At 41.3% G+C, this 20,041-nt stretch overlaps 1 protein-coding gene across 1 annotated transcript in view; it reads left to right on the top strand.

Moving 5' to 3' along the window:
- LOC107187601 (sex determination protein fruitless-like) overlaps nt 1–19,649 on the top strand; it is a 62,934-nt gene extending 43,285 nt beyond the window's left edge. Inside the window, exon 5 of the mRNA XM_015575728.1 lies at nt 19,399–19,649. Coding sequence (XP_015431214.1) covers nt 19,399–19,649 — 251 coding nt within the window. The remainder of the gene's footprint in view (nt 1–19,398) is intronic.
- Nucleotides 19,650–20,041: the final 392 nt, after the last annotated feature.

The raw sequence follows: 20,041 nt of genomic DNA, 5'->3' as shown, positions 1-20,041 counted from the left end.
AATTTCAGTTGATTATATCAGGTCATTTCAGAAGTACGCGTTTTGCGATAGAAGTGATTTTTGTTTATGAGAAATGCAGATTTATATGTACAGGGTGGACCACGAAACGCGATCAACTTGGATTATTCAACTGTTAGCTGTTCGATTGAAAAACTTAATGACTAATAGAACATTATTTAAAGAGAAATTTAAGATGATTGTATCACATTTTTTGTCAACACTTTTTTCTAGAGTTTTCAAGGTTACCTTCGGTTTTTTGTAGATAGAACTATCATTTTTTTACGCACACCTTCTAACGGATACTGAGACGAATTAGGGAAAAATCATAACCAATGTATTTTTTTTTCTTCTAAACCAGAGAAACGTTAAGAAAGTATCATTTATTTTAATTAAAACGATGTTCAAAATGGTGTCCATCAGCTGTAATAGTTCTATTTATGACGTCTTCACTGATGGTTAAGCATCCAAATAAATTTTCGATCGAACAGCTAGCAGTATAGTACTCTTAGCTGATCACGTTTCGTGGTCCACTGTATATAGCGAAGAACGGAAGTACTGAAACGACAGGATTTCATACAACTACTATTGTAACAAGTTGTTTAAAATTTGGTGTACATAATTTTTAGCTGCTCCTTTCAAATTTATATTTCATAGATATTGGCTAATCGTATAAAATTTTCTTCAGGTGTTCCACTTTGATTATCCTGTCGAATACTTTCGTTGTTCACTGTTTGAAAAAATCGGTAACTATATACTAAGTGATCATTTTCTTCGTAGAAATTGCTTAAATTAGGTTCTAACAATTTTATCTGTCCGAGGATAGAATCTCCGCACACTCTGATTGCTCAAATGAACTTTTTTGATACTCACCAGTAGTCCGTGCAACATGAATTCCTTCTACTGGTAAATATTGATGATTTCGATAAAAATCATAATGTTCAATTTTTATGAACATCTTACACTTTAAATTGACCTACATTTCTATAAGTAGAAAACAACGCAAAGACTTAGGAAATGGCCGGATAAAAGTATTTCAGACATCGTACAATATCGCTCAGAAGGTTCACTTTGGTCGTAATCTCAATACTGTATTTTTCTGCCAACTCATGCTGGCTCGAAAGACGTAGTAATGCTTCGTATAAATGACCAACTTCTTTTTATCTAAGGGCAGATATCTCACTTTGCAAAATCCAAACGCAGAACACCAATACAGCAAGTGTACTCAAACTTTAGAGCGGTCTTGTATATCTACCAGTGTCCCCTAACTTAACTCAAGTCAACACAAACACATATCCCAGACCCAACTCGAGCCCTCCTAACGGCCATTGAGCCTACTTCAAATCTACCGCCGATCTCACCTAACCCCCATACTTAATCTAGATCCCCAACCTACATAAAGTCCACTCCCATTCTCGAAGCTTATATCGATTGGAATCCAACCACAATCCTCATCAAACAAAAGACATTCAATTCTCCATCTCCAATGGTTCCATTCACCTTTTCCTGGCGTCTTTCAATTCCACGCTTCGTAAAAACTGATTCAATAATCCCGCCTCGTTTTTCACGAACACATCACCCTCCCCAGCGTCCTACTTGCAAGGCGTGTTGCTCCCCGAAACATCAACCTGGCACATCGTCGTCGAGTGCAACCGCGTTTCTTGTCCCCCTTTCGCTCGTTCCCGGTTCGAGCTTTAATTCTGTAATGGGCTTTCACCTTAATAAATACATCATCGCTGACAAAAAGAAAAATTAAGAAGAAACGTTTCTCCGTCTTCTTGAACGACATTCTGACGACGGTCCGCGTCAAACGTCTACTCGGCGGCCAGGCAAGAAACCGACGGACGAAACTGGAGGATCCACCCCGCCATCGGGTCGCGATGAGTCGCGTTACAGTGACGCGGACTCCCTTCTTTTTCTCTCGTTGTCGATAGATGGAAGCGTTAATAGTGTCTTAAAGAGTCAGTCCGTTGGAAAGTTCGTTCGTGTGCGCGTGAACGGAAGCTTGGAGGACGGGCAGCCTGAATTCCGGCGGCGATTCTCTCTCGTTCGTCGCCGAGTGAGCTTCTTCCTGTTCGTATCGGAACACCACCGGGGCCATGTTTTTCTACAACCGTGATTCTTGGCGTTCGTCGTCCCAAAGTGTCCGACCGGATGAAATCTCCCGAAGAAATGTGAATACAAGCACAATCACACGCATACACATACACACACACACACACCTGCATACATATCCATACAGTGGTAAGAACACGTGGGAGGAGGGTTACATGACTTTGCACCGAAGTACGTGTATATCGACTAGTCGAAACAGGGAGGGAAAGGAAGATGTCGAGATATAGGACCGGAGTGAAAGAGAGAAATACTCGACATACATAGATACACACATACACAGAGTAAACACACGGTGACTGACATAGACACATACACACACGAGAATTTCACAAAATATCGAAGTGACCTGCACCGGCGTGTCCTCGGCACGTTGTGTTTCGGTCGTCTGGCTGTTATTATCGAAACTTTTTTCATTAATTAAAAACGGAAATCTCTACTATGTACTACTAATTACTATCGACTACCACTACTACTATTATTGCTACCGCTACTACTATTAACTATTACTATTACTACCACTACTACTATCGCTACTATTACTACTACTACTACTACTACTACTACGATATAGGTATTTATATATTTACAGTTGCGTGGTGTGGAGTGGAACATTGTGATATAATAGATTGGTGCTAACACCTTATTGAAATTGAAGATGAATTTAATGAGTACGATATGAGGATCAAACGAGAGAAAGAGAGTGAGAGAGAGCGAGAAAGAGAGAGAGAGAAAGAGAGAAAATGAAACAAAGAAACATTGAATAAAACGAAAGGAACACATTGACGATGAATCGTGCAATATTGCGATAGTAAAGAAATGCGGGTCCGCGGACGCTGTCGCTCGGCGGTATAAAGTTAAGTTTTTTTTCACCGTGGGTGTCTAAAAAAAAAAGATAAGAAACCGGCGGGGGTATGAGAGCGAAGCACAAAAAAGGGTGAGCGACGTGTAAAGATAGAAAGAGGTAGCTAAAAAGATGACGAGGATGAGAATAATAATAAAGAAAAAAAAAGAGAAAGAAATCACGTTTTCCGTTCACTTTTCCAAGTCGTCGCGCGTCGCACACGCAACGTCGGCCAAACCGATTTCACACGATGTCCAGCTATTTCTAATAAGTACCAACGACGGGAAACGGGACGACGATCGTTGATCCCGGGGTTGCCGTCTTTGAAATCGAGGACTCTTTGTCTCCCGGCTTCTCCTCCTCCCTTTCTCTTTCTCCGTTGCGTCTTTGTTACGTTAGGTCGCGTGACAACGCTTCATTTTTGTTAAAGGTTCGTTCTTTTTCTCTTCTTATCGATTCACGAGGGTTCCGTGTCCTGTGTCGGTTGAAAGGCGTTTGCAAATTCGTAGAGATTCGAGGACCCGATTAAATTAATTGTGGCGTAAACGGTACCGAAGAAATTTCCGTTTTAGATTCGAGTGTGCACAGGCTGCTGTTTAGGGAAACAGATAATTGTAGATGCTGAAAGGGTTTTTTCTTTTTTTTTTTTTGGGGGGAGGGTGGTATATTGTGTAGAGTCTTTCGATGATATAATGGGGTTGAGGATTGTTAACATTATGCAGCGAGCTTGAACACCTTCGTCAATCACATTCGGTGGAAGGGAAATATATGGAGTTCATTCATAATTTGTCACACATTCGATTAATTTTTTAATAGAAAATCACACACGGATTCCGGAGATGTCCTCTTTAGGGTAGAAACTAACCGTTCCACGATAATTTGATCAAATCAGGGACCAATACCGTTTCCTACCAGTTCGAGAAATCTCTTTTCCTGTGCACATTCGAAAAGATTTGAAAAGATCCCTGTAATTTGATCGACAGTTCCCACAAGGTCACCTCCCCAATTACTAATCGTTTCTACTTTCCTCCACGGTGGCTCATCGCTCTTCGTGAAACGTAGTGCGAGCTCCAGGACGAAATAAAGTTACTAGGGAAAAATAGAGAACTCTCTAGAGGGGGGATAGCCTTGCGGCAGTGATCGATCAGGTGACCCGTGGATCGGACTATTAAGGTGCACGAAGCGCGATCGATCAGCAAAATTTCGATCAGAACTGTATAGGAGCACGAATCGCGATCATTCGTCTCGAAGTTTAGCTCGCAACCCTTGCACGACACAGTACATATATCGGACCAGATTATCTTTTTCGTCGAAGTGGCTGTAAGACACGAAATGTTCGACGAGAAACTAAAAAAAAAAAAAGAAACAAAATAGAAGGGCGAAAGAGGGCCAGGGGGGGGGCTATGAGAGCCGAGTAAGGGGAGAAAAGCGACGAGAAGAAAAGAAAACTATGGCTGTGCAAGTGAACATTATGAGTGTAGTTACATAGGTGTAGGTGTTACCTAGGGACTAGGCTTAGCTGATCATAGGATAAGGGAGCCACGATATAGGGCGTTTTGTTTTCACCTCGTCGAGCGACCGCGTCCCGCCCGCCGTTGTACATTACCGAACTAAATGAAAAAAAAAAAGTACTATTATTAATATCTCTTTATATATTAATATATACAAAAGTACGGATATAATTATGGATATATATGTATATATACACACACACGGTATATGTATATATCTATCTTCGTATGAATATAAATATGAATATAAATATAAATATATAAATAAATATATATATATATATATACATTTTGTTATTTTTCTCGGGGGATGAATATAAATGAAGTAAGAAAAAAAAAAGTTTACTGTAATAATTGTAAATCATGTGCTAGACCCGACCAAGGGGGAGTGGTTCAGTAATGTTCCAGCATCCCCCTGGGTTACGGGGCTGCGACTACTGAAGCGTGTTCTACTCATCATTTAAAAATGAACGAGAATATGACGAATGGTGATTAGGGTGACGCGAAGCGGATTATAGCGCGAGTGGAAAGAAACGCGGGTAGTGGGGAGGGGCGTAAAATCGGCGCACGACCGTTTAGACTGAAAGTTGTGATGTTGGTCTGGGCGCGGTGTAAATAGGTAGAGAAAGAAAAATTGAAACAAAAGAGCCTCTAATAGAATCCGACGTGTAGGTGACAGGACAGAGAGAAAGGCACGTGAAATAAGAAGAGTGAATCGTTAAAAACCGTTGCATTTCCGTGTGTGAAAGGTATATGTGAGAATGAATGAGAGATAGAGAACGAAAGAGAGAAACAGAGGAGAAGAGTGAGTGTCAGTGAGCTGGAGAGGAATCAGACCGACACGGAACGTCCTTCTATCCTTCCCATCCCTTGACGACCCCCATCACCACACTCTGCCCCTGATCTGCCGAAAGGCGAGATACAAAGATAATCACCTGGTTCCCATGTTTTCCGTTCCGTTCCCACGAAATTCTGTTACCGTCCACGTTGGCTCCCCAGCCACCGTCTCGCTTCTGTCTCTCCCTTTTCTTCCGTTCCTTCGTTTCGACCCGTCACGACATTGCCAGGGCACACACACCCAGATTAAACAGGTAAATAACCACTGACGACGTACATACACGCACACACATACACACACACGGTTGATCGGGAGTAACGGCAGAGTTTAGGCTAGAACGGTATCGTAACACCGGGTATATGGGCGTGATTGGCGCGAGACAGGAGAGCCAACGTCGAGGGTTCCGTTTGCATTGTCAGTCGGACGACGTCGATGAGGAGATGTCGATGACGTGTCCGCGCGTCACCGTCGATCCTCCCGACGACGATCGGTCGTGGCGATCGGAACGTCGTAAGCTGGGCTAGATCGTCGCGACACGGTCCAACGGTGAACGCGATTCCTCGACGGGCTGGTGGAGTGAGCAACGCGCAACCCGAGGGTCCTCTCGTCGTTCTCCTATCGGCACGTGAAACGCGTTTTTGTACGTCACGTTTGGCTCCGATATTAAGCTAGTGAAACGAAACGAGAAACAGGCGAACACATATGAAACGTACAATAGGGGCGCACTTACCGACGACAAAAAGGAAAACATAAAAATGAGACACCGAGAAGCGAGAAACCGTGTTGACCATGCAGGTACAAGGACTAACGATCATAGGGCGTAATCGATTTTATTACGAGAAATTATTCTTACTACTTCTTATTGTTACTACGATTATATTCTTATTCTTATGGTTATTCTAACATGCAAGTGTTATGTTACGATTGCAATTATTATATACACCTTTAATTATAGTGTAGATAATATATGGATGATGAGGATAACGAAACAAACAAAAAAAAAAAATATGGAGAATTAATCACATGTGCATTTAATGTATTTCATACTAATTTTTTGATTAAACATAATTGTGTGTTAACAGAGCCGTTTATCTTTCCTTTTTTTTATTATTATTATTATTATTATTCTTATTCCAGATTTATCGATATCTATCCGGCGTCCGTACGGTGCTTAATTTTTCATTTACCGTTTGAAATTCTATTCGATCTGTTTTTAAACAGAATTGTATAATCTTGACTGTGTAAATTTATAACTCTGTTGCATAGAAAATTAATCTTTTGACGGTAGAAGCGATTCTAAAGCACCATGCGGATGTTTCGTGCATCGTCGAGGAACGAATAAACGTGTAAACGCGACGATCAATGCGTGTGCAAGCCTGATCATCGTAATTTTTCACCATTTTTCGTGTTTGTTTAGGGGACAACGGAATTTTGACATCGAGTGTCTCATCTGATCCAACCGTTCCCGTTTCAGATCCCCGAGTCTCGATTGTCAATTTCAGATCGTGCGTTGCCGATATTCCCGTTACCTGCCGATACTTCCGGCTGCTGTAGCCGGATCCGGCGGTCAGACGTATCGCTGACGGGAACACTAAAGTCACTGTTGAAACGTCCAATAACTCGTCCGCCTAGGACTCGTCTTCTTCCATTTCTGACGTGTAATTGTCATCGATTCCCATCGCGATCCATGTGCGAATATTCATGTAAATTCTCGTTTTCATAGACTCCGTAACGCCTGAATTCAACAACTACCAGTTAACAGATTTAGACAGTTAAAAGTCAAATCAAGATTTATATAGTCTACTTTAACGTTCTAATAAAATATCTAGTCATTAGTCTTTCATTATCGGATACATAAGTGAATAAGATATCTTGATAAAAACAAGAATCATTCATTTCCATTCATATTCCATCTTAGAGCAGTTTATTAGTAGCGAATGTTGTTAATATCGATTGTTTTCTATTTGGTATACACACTCGTACCTTTTTCCGCTTCCTCTCACCTAGCGATAATGTATTTAAAATTATACTTTCAAAATGTACTAAGACTATCCGTTTTAAACACTATCAAATATCATTTTTTAAGTTCGAGGTCTGAAAGGGTTTTTATGGCAAGATGCACTTTATACTCTGTAGGGACAGCTAATCAAACCGAGGAACTAGAATCAGAGATCTAGGACATTCGGCTACCATCGAAAGCTGGATACATATCCCCGAATAAACGTCAATAAGTTCGACAAATCCTTTTTACCTCCATCCCTTCGAAATCTATCCGCTCCTACAGCACTGTATACATAAGTTATATTTCTACTCATCTTGCCTTCCTGTGTACTGTACTATACACCGTTTGCTGGAATAAAGATAACGACCTCAATCGAGTAGCCACGATACCGTAACATTCTCCGTCGACGCCGCAGTGACATCGAGGGACTCGTTTCGTGGCACCAACAGGGATTCGAGGAACAATTCGTCGGGAGACTACTTCCTTCGTCTTGTCGTGCGTCAACGGTACACGATGGTCACCGGTCTAATCCTCCAGCTGCCAGTAAGTTGCGACGCGAGAGCGATCGAGCTAACCAAGGATATCTGCGAACTCGAAGACTTCGGAAAGTCAGCATTAACGGTCTTCCTGAAGTCCTGGCGAGAAGAGAGCCACCTGACCAGCCACGTCTTCGCTTATCACGGTGCACGATTGTTCCGACATCCGAGGAACAGCGTTATGTAGTCCAGCACTGTCCATAAATGGACCCCAGCACGATTTTTATTCCTTTTACGTGACGGATCATGATTGTGCGCAAGGGTGCACGTATGGTCTGGGTAGCTAACTTGGGCAAAATGGAGGGATGAAAGTATTGTAGAGGGGGCAAACGGAGCTCGACAAGGGGAAGGTCCTCAGGTTGAATGGCACTGAGTTAGAGGATAGTTCAGAGATTTCGCGAATGAGCTAGGCAGGGTGGTTCGAGTGAAAAACACTATTTTTTTGGTGTCTTTTGGTGAGGTACTGGTGTTGAAAAATATGATATGTTGGGTTGATCTAAAGGCTACTCAGTGGGGTCTACTTTAGCGTCATCCATTTTGGGATGGTTGGATGATCCTTGGGATGTTGTCACTGTCATTAGTGTTTTTCCTTATGGAATGATATTTTATTCATAGTGCCATGGGGGTAAACAACAATATTTAAAAAAAAAGGAATGAAATCTACTTTCCACTAATATATTTTTTACATCTTCTGAACATATAATATTAAGCTAGCATGTTCCTAGTAGACTACCCTGTACATCCAGAAATTCTGATTACACGTGGTGCAACCCACATAAAATAGTACTTGCGGGGATAAAGCAGGGGTTATTCTGGAGTAGAAACGACGAAGATATCACGGGTAAATTTTTTAAGCTCTCGTACCAATGAGATTCGTGAGTAGAAGGACCCTTGTATGACTCTTTTCTCCTTTATATTACCCTATCGTGGTTTCCAGAGGCTACAAGCACGTAAGATCTCGTACGAGCTGATGTAATGCAACATGTAATGGAACATGAACTCCCGGAACGTGTCACGAACGTTTTATGAACGTAACCACAAATTATTGGAATTTGTCACGTGCGACCAGATGCAACGAAGTATCGCCCCTTCGATCTCAGGTGAAACCGACTGGCAATGGGTACCTCGCGACAATTTGTTGGGTATTGCATGCAACACGTCCACGCTTCAAATCGCGTTCTATTACATGTCACATTATACGTTGCTTTATATCGGTGTAGATCTGACCGAACGTGACATTTAATGGATATCGGGTGGGAGGAACGAAGTTCGATTGAAAGATGGTCTGGGATCCCTGGGCTCCAAAGTGCATGACACTGTCCTGTACAGCTATGTCGAGGTTACACTTGCTTTGTGTAAGACACACAGACCTGATACTGTATAGATCTTTGGAAATAGGATGATGGAAGTGTCCTATACTCGTAGTCTTTTTGTTGGATCTGGCTGGTGTAGCTGTAGTTCAGTGGTATCGATATTTAGGGTCTTCGACAGAGATATGTCTTTTATTCTGGGTGTAGTGGAAGTTTGTTATAATTGAAAAGAAGATGAATTATCATGCAGTCTTATATAAAACGTGTGAACTGAAAGTTCCTACGACATTTCGTACAGTTGAATATGGTCTGGTTAATATGTCTGCTCATTACCAACTAATTCTACTTGGGACAGACATCGACTATGGTTTCGCGGCGACATAGTCTCAGTGATAATCAATTTGTAGGAAATTATTACAACTATATACAACATAACACAATAAGACACTCAATGGCAGGCATGCTTAAAAAATGGTTTTCTCCAAAACGAAGCTTCGTATAAACATTTCTCACTATACGATCTTCGTTTTATTTTTATATAAAAATCTACATTTCGGTTGCATTATGACACTCAATTTCATAGAGCAGAGATAAAGTAACAGAAAAGTAAAAATTCCTGAAAAATAGGAAATGACGTTACAAACAAGCCAACTATACTTTCCAAAATAGTACACGCGACTCGGAATAGACGTTCGAAAAGGGGGTTCCTAAATAAAACATAAATCATTTCGTCCAGTTGAAAAACAATTCCATCTCCCGAATAACGCATAAACACTTAACAGTTCATCACCCGGAAGTGTTCTCCTCGCCTAATCCGCAGTACATGTCTCGTGCCTCCATTCTGAATTCGGGTGGCCTTACACGCACACGCGTACGCCAGAAGCGACTTTATTAACGTGTTCGCAGATCGGAAAAATCGGCGAAAGGATACGCGCGAAACGATCCAGCCGGAAATAGAGAGATGACCGTTTCAGTTCGTTTCTGTTCGACCGCGGCTTGCTGACCCTGTGGTTTCTGTTGTTGCAGAGCTGAAAAGTTGGCGGATATCGCAAATATTTGAGAGACAGAGTAACACCGACGAGAGGAGGCGGTGCTCGTTGTGCGGTAAGGTCGTGACGAACGTGCGCAATCACTATTACGTGCATTTCCCGGGGAAGTACACCTGCCGTCTATGTCCCGCGGTTTACACCCGCCACGACACACTGCTCACGCACACGCGTACCAAGCACGCGCACGCGCAATGGCACGTGTGAGGAGAGCGGACGCGGATCTAGCGCGACCGGAATCCCTTCGAATCGATCAGATTCCAACCGTCCGCGTCCCTGAACGGACGGAAGGGCCACGATTCTACGAACGATTCGCCCAGGACCGTATTCGACAAAAAACTGGTCACTGTTTTCCCTATTCGAAGACATATTTCGACGTGATATTATCTGGTTCTGTAACTGTTATTCCGATCGAGTGTTTTTAATGGAAACGACGCTGTTGTCTTTGTTCGGAATTGCTTTTACTTTCGGAATCACAAAGTGGTTTCTTTGGATTCACCTTGAGAGGTTGGGATCGAGAACGTTTTGCGGAAGTGGAATCCTCTGTAGGTTTAAGCTCTTCCAGTTGCCGAGAATTTTTACGGGAATATTGTTGTTCAATTGGCAAGCGTTTGTACGAGATGATTCTTGTAGTTCCGGTTCGTGGATTTATGAAGGTTTCGAACTCTTCGGGGAAATGCTATTGGTCGTATGTATTATCCTCTTTTGGATGATCCTGTGGTTTCGCTTGGATTCACCAAGATTGAGAATCGCATGGAAATTTTTGCCACTGTATATATTCAGCTTCATCTGGCGGGAAGATTCTCTGGGTTCTGGTTCTTGGATTTACCGAGGACAAGTGTTCTTACGAAATTGCGTTATTCTTTGGATGGATCTAATAGTTTTATGGTCTGACGTTGGCAAGGTTGAAAACATTTGTGAAAATTTTGTGAAATTATCATTTCAGGTACAACCAATTGCATATGAATACAACCTTTTTGGTATATTCTTATGAGATCTGGAATTTTATGCAGAATGCTTCTCTCATCCTGTATTGATCCGTAGAATCTGCAAGTGGAATTCATTCGTTAATGACCTTGACCGTTCAATTCCTTTCGAAACACCAGTTTCTCACGTTCGCCACCGAAGGTTACATTCACACCTATTAGATCTCTGAGAAAGTTCACTCATTTGTCCCATTCACTCCTAGCGGTCTCGCAATACGAATAAACTGAGATCGATTAACGACCGTCGATCCCCATTTCGTACAATTCAAATTTGTCACCCTCCCGATTGAATATTAACTCAAGGACAGCCGTTCCTTTACTATTCTTTCCTAACAGTTGAAACAGACGAGAACCATTAACCGTAAGTCAAATAGAAACGATAGATAGAGTAATCATTTCGAATCTAAAATTATAGGAGTTTCATACCGAATGTTTACAAAACCGATCGAAAGCTTCAGCGTTCCTCGTGTCTCTCGAAAATACGAGGAAAGAAAAACAAATTCTGCTAGATTCGTCTCGCATAGGTGCCCATTGTCTGGTTTCCACTGCAAACAAAGGATCGTTCGAGCAATCGTTATGCAACAACACGCACGTTACCGTGCGATCAAGATTTATAATGTCTGAGTGGACGGTTCCAGTGCTCTTGAACCCGTTGGTGGCTGTCGCGAGAGCTGGAACGAAGACAAAGCAAGGTATGGAGAGGAACGGATGGGTCATCCAGCACGGTCGAGCCTTAAACGGGAGAGCATTCCGTGTTACGATAGGCGATTTGTTCGAACAGATTGATGGTTAGGCGTGGGGCTTGATGAAAACAGAGATTTTAAGACGAAAGACCTCTGGTGGCGAGCGCTCGAGGTATATTTCATTGATTTTCCATCTTGCGCGCTTAAGTGTCCCTATTTGCGTCCATTTTTGTGTGTACATTACATTTTCGCGTTATACCGGGAGATTCCATTTCTAAATGGCATATCGAATGTTTAATATAGAGCAATTTTAGTCATTTCTCTGAGTCTTTCATACTGACATAATAAAACGAATCAAAAATACAATATTATATTTTATATAAACTTTTTAGAAGATCGTTTTATTGTTAATATTAACTATTTCACGTTGAAAGTATTGAACTCTTAATTCCTTTTTTTTTTCACATTTACGTTTCAAAGTTTGTCATAAGTAAAGTAGTATATTATATGAACTTCTAGGAGGTTCGTCTCATTTTGAGACCAAATATTTAATCTCTATATTGTACAAATTTCGTACTTCAATTATTCTTCAAACTTAAGTAACGTATCGGACGAACCCTCAGACGATATTCAGTTTTTTAGTTCATACACTTTTCATCGCACGCGTTGAAATCCAAGCCATCCTTTTTCGATTCCATACATATTAAAAAAAAAGCACTTAAAATTGATTCTTTTCTCAGGCAAACCACTGCGCAAACTATAATTTTCAATCTAAACTTACCAAGATATCTAAAGACAATCTTGTAGTCCACAAACTTTCAAAAAAATCTCATTTTATTATATACAACCTCTTAGCAAACGTAATATCAACATGCATTTCATATGAAAATGATCAAAAGAAGAATCGTCGTAGTAGACGTATCAGGAAAGTGTCTTCAGTTTTATACGTTCTGGATTTTCCGAGTGTTCAGATCGAAGTTTGGTCGGTCGACTGTTCTTGAGTCCGTTGCAGCCTTCTCGAGATATTAATCCTAGGTCGGAGGGTTCGATTCGACTTTCCACCGTCCCGACGCCTCCTTCCTGGGACCGTAAATGTGCCAGCAGAAAATTTGATGGCCACACTTAAACGTTTTACGCGGCCCTAAACTTCGGCGGATTCGGGCGGTGCACGGATTTCTCGATACTCGCGCGCACGCCTCGCCATCGACACGGTGTTACAACGAAACCTGACGAGCGTTCCACTCGTTTTCACACGAAGTGAAACTAACGTGATTTACAAAGATACATATTGCTCTGGTAAACTGGAAGTTTGGATTCGCTAGTACGGTTTTCTGAACACGTCGCGCCTCACGGAAATATAAATTGTGAAAACGACACTATAGGGTAGGTTGGCTGTAAGTCGGTTGGAAAATATAAAATTCAGCTTGGACAGTGTTAATTCGGAATATTAAGAAATCGAAGTTATTTAAGTGACAAATGTTAAGTGTTATTTAATGGGACTATCTTGAAATTTCATTTGTTTAGATTCTGTATTTTTGACCTGATTATTCGAGAGAAGTGCACTTTGAAACACCCTGTATATGCAGGGATAAAATCAACCAGTAGTCCAGAGTTTCTAAAATCCCTGCAATTCTTCAAGTATTTTCTTAGTACTCTACAATACTGAACGTAAATCTACATATTTTATATCGTTAAATCTTTATTTGAAATTTTTGAACTATCGTTTTCAACATTTAAACGGAAGATAGTTTCAGGTAATTATGGTAATCAATTAAACTTTTATGGTTACAGTTGAAATAAATGTTCAATTACGAATTCCAATTTAAAAATATTTTCGATATTTTCAAACGAGTTTTCCTATAACAAAATGAGTTAATTTCCGGTTACGGAGGAAGTTTATAAAAATAAAGATTTTATTAGACTTCCGATGCTTCGTTTAAACAAATTCTCGGTCGTTACGATGATCAGGAAGATCACAGAGTGTCCAGAAACAGGAATATGGGGCAGTTTTCTAGAAATCGCTGGGAAAATGAAAAGATTTTCTAGTATAAGAATGACGATTAACCATGAATCTCAATGCCTGTCGCTTCCTCTTGGGCCGCCATGGATCTCCGTCTACTTCGTTAATGGTAACGACCGTGTGATTCGGTTGAGCAAATATTGGCCCCTCGCTTTCCGTGTTTCACCCTCTTCCGGCCGTTTTGCGAACAAATCGTTTCTTCTTCCGACAGAGACTGTTGAACGTCTACAGAATGTCCCAAAAACGAATGCCTTTTCACAGAGGAACTGGTCTGAATATGACGAGAACATTCTGTAAGCGTACGATTCATACCTGGTTAGATTTGACCCTTGTGTGGGCAATTAAAATATTCTCAGTTATTGAGCAATTGGAATACTCCTATTTTGACAGATTAGGTGAACATAGATCATTTTTCTTTCGTACTTTTACATCTTAGTTTTCCCTTTCTCTAATATACCAAGTGCTGTTTTAGACAAGAACATAAAAAATTGTGAAAGGAAATTTAGAAATGGGTACCTGGATACCCAGTTGACTACACGAGGGTTAATTTACATCTGAAGACGGAAAATTATGAAAATTTTATTCAATCCTTTATTCTCAATCCTGGCTACATATCACTAGAATGCGTGAATAAATAATGTTCAATTGGTATCTTTAGAATTTATAACTTTATGTAGCTCTTTCGATTCCCTATTTCCGCATTACGTGTACAGTCTTCTCCAGAAGATGATCAGTAATCAGTCTCAACTCTTCAAATCGGTAATAAGTTCACTTGTCTTCGAAGTAATCGAACATTTTTCATTAAAAATTTAAAACCCAAGTTTTACGTCAATTTTACGTTTCTACTACGTTCTTTACTAGGTACCATTCGGAATTTACCAATGGTTCAGCTTTAATATTTCCCACCCTCATATTACATTTCCCTCCCGATTCTGTGTATACATTTTTGCCCATTAGCAGCGACGTTTCCATTACTGTCGTTTAAAAGTAGGTACTCCAGAGTCACGAGACCGAACGTTCGCGTTTACAGGCCCAAAAAAGTCTTCCTTGAAATTTAAGAAATTAGGAATCAGAACGAAAACTGTGACAATTTTGGCGAATACGGCGGTCAAAAATGATTTTAAAGAGCTGTTTATCTGTAGTTTTCTACTATCTTGTACCTTCGTGGCTCGGTTAATTCGACGAAATTAAGGGCCCGTTGTTCATTTTACTAAAAGTGTATCCCGATAGAATTTTATATCCAACGCTGGACGTAAACAAATTTATAGATTGTTCTTGAACGACACAGAGACATTACTGTAAATTTTCTACATACACACGTGTAAATATATGGAACTGTGGTCGAGCAATAAATAAACTTTCATCGAGGAACATGGAACGAGTTCAAACTTTCGTTTCCAAAGTTAGAAACTATTATGAGCTCTTGTTAGGTTGACAGGTGAGAGATAGTCCAACGGAGGCTCACAATATATGTACGTGTACACCGTTCGGTGTGTGCAAGTGAGTTAATTTGTTCAGACATCTAGGTTCTTCAGTCAGGAACCCTTTCCATTGTTCAATTTTTTTTTTACATGTGATAAAACTTCCACATCATTGGAATATCCCTTTTTTAACTGCATATCAACAGGCAAGAATTGCCAAAAAATCCTCCTTATGTCCATTGATACGTCAAAGTGTCAATAAATACAACGAACGTTTACAAATCTACTGTGGAGGGTGCGAGTGAAAGAATGCTACAAGCGGCCAGGAAGTGATTCCTTATGCAAAAATACATGGAAAATATAGAATACAATTTGTTTAGATTTCTTTATGTTCTTCATTTCGTTAGATTCCATAATTCTCAGAATATAGGACTTGGCTACCGCGTCTGTCCATGGCATTCCATTTCCACTTATGCAGGAATACGCGCGTTTTCGATAACTCTTCAAAATCGGATTTTCTCGAGGCCTAAGCTCAGAAAGACCAAATTTTATTCTACACTTTCGATTTATTTTTGAGCAAGGAATCGTCCCTCGCCTGTCTATACCATCCTATCTGTCGCAACCTGTATATTTGAATAAAAATACACAGATCCAAACGCTGACAGAATTCTGTTAGGCGAGATTCAAGACCCCAAAACTCCTCGTGAATTCTCTACAACCTAGATTCACGTGCAATCGCCACCGTTTTAAAAATCGAATTAATTCGAAGCCCAGAAAGAAGTAGAATAAACGATTCTTGTACCAGAATCATTTGAACCTGAAAGCATCGGTCTCGCTGGAGCGAGTTGTTTGAGTGGGAAAGTAATTTTACCGTCGTGTATCAGCGCAGAGGCAAGCGCCCGCTCTCAGCGATCAGACTCAAATAGGATTACTGGTGCTGCACTGCTCGATAGATGGTGTGTAAACTTCTCAGTACACGATGTCGATAACGCAGCCGGCATAACCGTGACGCGGTATAGTTGTGTTCTCCTTGCCGTTGGATTATCAGAAGCGCCGAGCAAGGCTCCGAGCGAACCCCTCCCCTTTGGCCAAAGTGAAATATTCAGCGACGCGATACTCGCGCACCACCGCCGCCCGTTAAGTCCTCGTTAAGAGGCGTTCGCGGTTTACTCGAGGCAAACTTGGATTTTTGCGCGATCCCCTGTCGCATGAGATTGGCTGGGATCAGGGACCAACACGAGCCAACAGCGTGGATGACGTGCACTGGATGGAAAAACGATGGATCCTGTTGTTTTCAAGATTATGCAATACCTGGAAGAAGATTTTGTTCGATTATGAATTTATTTTTAATACGTGCAAGAAGATTTTGTTTGATTAGGAATTTATTTGTAGTAGCTTGAAAACGTTTTTCTTCGGTTATGAGTTTACTTGTACGTGGAAGAAGATTTTGTTCGATTATGAATTTATTTTTAATACGTGCAAGAAGATTTTGTTTGATTAGGAATTTATTTGTATTAGCTTGAAAAAGTTTTTCGTCGGTTATGAGTTTACTTGTAGTACCTGGAAGAAGATTTTGTTTGATTAGGAATTTATTTGTATTAGCTTGAAAAAGTTTTTCGTCGGTTATGAGTTTACTTGTAGTACCTGGAAGAAGATTTTGTTTGATTAGGAATTTATTTGTAGTAGCTTGAAAAAGTTTTTCTTCGGTTATGAGTTTACTTGTAGTACCTGGAAGAAGATTTTGTTCGATTATGAATTTACCTGTAGTACCTGGAGGAAAATTTTCTTCGATTATGAATCAACTTAAATCCTTGGAGATTGCATCTCTTTCATTACTTGAACATTCGCGTGTATTTCTCCCGTGTCTTTGTTTTCTGGCAGTCGATACACACCTTCATTACCGGATGACCTAAATTTTGATAGCAATACAGTTGAAGAAATAAAAGAATGGCAACGCTGGTTGCGCTTAACCGCGATTTCTGGATGTCTACAGGTTTAACCAACTGTCTTTTATTGGTAACCGTGTAAATAATGGGGCCAAAGTCGATAGCAAATGAACACATTGCAGAAGTAGGTACGGATCCGCTGATAAGCTACTGATAAGATAAAGATCTATGAGAAAGTGTACGCTGGCAGTTAAGGCTACAGAAACAATGGTAGCCATTTTTACCCAGCTTCGTTATAGCGAAATGGTTAATCCTGCTATTGTGAGTATTAATTTGTAGGACGATAGTCTTAACTATACCACATTGTCGGCTGTCAAATATGCTTGTACTTTACTAGTTAAAGCCACGTCGAACTTTAACAGTAAATATGTCGTAAACTGTTGGCCATGTGCGGCTGAAACAAATATCGTTGGCTTCGATATTCGAAGCTCTATCGATATAGAAAACCTCATTATAAAGCCAGTACCACACCTGGGGACCTCTCCTTGATAAGAATGTCTGTCGTGCCTGTACGTAAAGGGATGAAAATACTGTTGATCAGTTCATTGATGCAGGATTGATTGTCGATATGGTTCTACTGACATGATTCCTGAAACTATCCAATCACCCAATCAACAACGATCCACTCCTTACATTAAATTACAATTATCTATACAATGTTCTAGGTTCTTCTTTTACAGGTGTTGAAGACATCAACTGAGTACCTCCTAATTTAATATTATTAATAGTACCTAATTTAACGTTCAACTGAACTACTCTGCTTGTTATAGCGCCATTGCCCGTAATAATTGTAAAAGCGTTCTTCATCAGTCAACTATGTTAAGATCCAGATGCATTCCTGTGTTCGGATCTTATTACTAAGAAAAATCGTTCACCTGAAACTTACAGCGTATTGCATTTCTGACTTTCAGCTGATTAAATTACCATCTTAAACTGTATTGAATTACTAAAGTGTACAAGCAACCATCATACTTCTCTTCGATAAAATTTTGTCTCCGACAATGTTACAAACGATTGTCATTTAACGCTTAAAGAACGCTTCGTCTTTTCTCTAGATTACTCACGAATATCATACATATGTATAGAAGCATTACTAATACCATTAACGCAAAAAATGAAAAAGGCGTATAGAAAAGAAATTCCGTGTAATCAACCACTATGCAACGATGTAATTAAGTAGTACTAGATAGAACATCCTTTAAGTGTTAAAACAACGAATGAATCCACGGGAATGAGTAAAGTATCAGGAAAATGAGTAAGTATCGAACGATGGAACACCTAGAAGATACACGAACCGTTGTACCAATAAGGATTTAACTGTCATAATACCATCAAACGATCGATCCTTAAGCGTCTCTCGCCATCGATCTCCGGCTAACGCAATCATAACTTCGCCACGTCCTCGGGTAGAAGGATTAGAGGGTACGGTGGCGAAGTTCGTTCGCAAGTAATCCCACGATAATATCGGCGAACGTTTGAGTATTTTTCTCCCGTCGGCTGCGTCCGCCGCGGCGGCGTCGTCCTGAAAACGTGAGTATCCCGGAACGTTTTGTGAGTCTTCTGTATCGTGAGAGGGTGTGAGAGGGATGAAGCTCGCCGCGCGTGAATGAAGTCTGAGAGTCTCTTTATTTGTCGCTTCCAAACGCACACCTGCTCGTTTTCCCCCCTTACACAGAACCACATAGCCCCCTGTAACCCACCTGAAACGAAATCAGTAAACACTATACCCACTACATCCGCTCAATCGTCTGTCAGCGTTTGTGTCTCGTTGTACCCGCGTATTTAAAATCACCCTCCAGTACCAAAAAGAGACAGATGTCGTGTTCGAATACCCAAACCGTTATCGTTCAACGGAACTATCGGTAAATGTCCCATGATCGTGAATAGATCGTAACTTTCGGAGTTCAGAAGGTATCATCAGTCTTCCTTATGGGGAACACTGGCGAGGGTAGCTAACGCGTCCGTGGGCATCGCTCCGCTTCAAGAACAGACGCTGAATGCACGTGCACACACTCAAAGCCAATTCACCACACCACTACCCTCTCCTGAAACACGAAACAACCGAGAGCAAGCGAAAGAGAGAAAGAGGGGAATGGTCGCGGAACGAGGTGACGATATCCCATGAAGGCGTGTGTTGGGTTTGCAGGTACGATGCCGAGCGTGCCCGTCGGTCTGTCTTATCACGAGATGTTCGCCGTGTCGCTTGGTTCGCCGGCCCTCTGGAGATGCCGGGCCTGCGGGAAACAGGTGACCAACCGTTGGCACCACTTCCACATACACACCGCCCAACGGTCCCTCTGCCCCTATTGCCCGGCCACCTACAGCAGGATCGACACCCTTCGCTCGCACATACGCACCAAGCACAGGGAGATAGTGTTCGCCAAAGGGTCCTTGTAGAGGACGCTGATCGCCCCGCGAAGGAAGCGGCCACCGCCACTTCCGCCGCCCCGTCTCTTCGACGACAGGCAAATCGCGCCTTTCTTCGGATTCGGGATGCCTTGACCGAGCCTAGACCCCAGGCAGTGACCGTACGCTCGCTGACGATCGATCACAGGTCTAGGATTTTAACGCCCGATCGACGAACGAGATCTACGCGTCCGTATCAGTGTTTTGTTTCTTCTCCTTTGTTGGTGTCCTTTTTGTTTCTTGTTTTGGTGATCATTGCAGAACGATGGGTGGATGGTTTATCAGAAGTTTTGGTTTCGGGGAGAGTCGGAGGTCTTGAAGCGATGGAAGAGTTACCAAGGTATTTCTTGGGTGTTTCGAAGCATCTGGATCTATTCTGGGGA

This window comes from Dufourea novaeangliae, unplaced genomic scaffold, assembly GCF_001272555.1.
Source record: "Dufourea novaeangliae isolate 0120121106 unplaced genomic scaffold, ASM127255v1 scaffold89, whole genome shotgun sequence".
Lineage (NCBI taxonomy): Eukaryota > Metazoa > Arthropoda > Insecta > Hymenoptera > Halictidae > Dufourea > Dufourea novaeangliae.
This window is presented reverse-complemented; position numbering and strand designations above follow the sequence as displayed.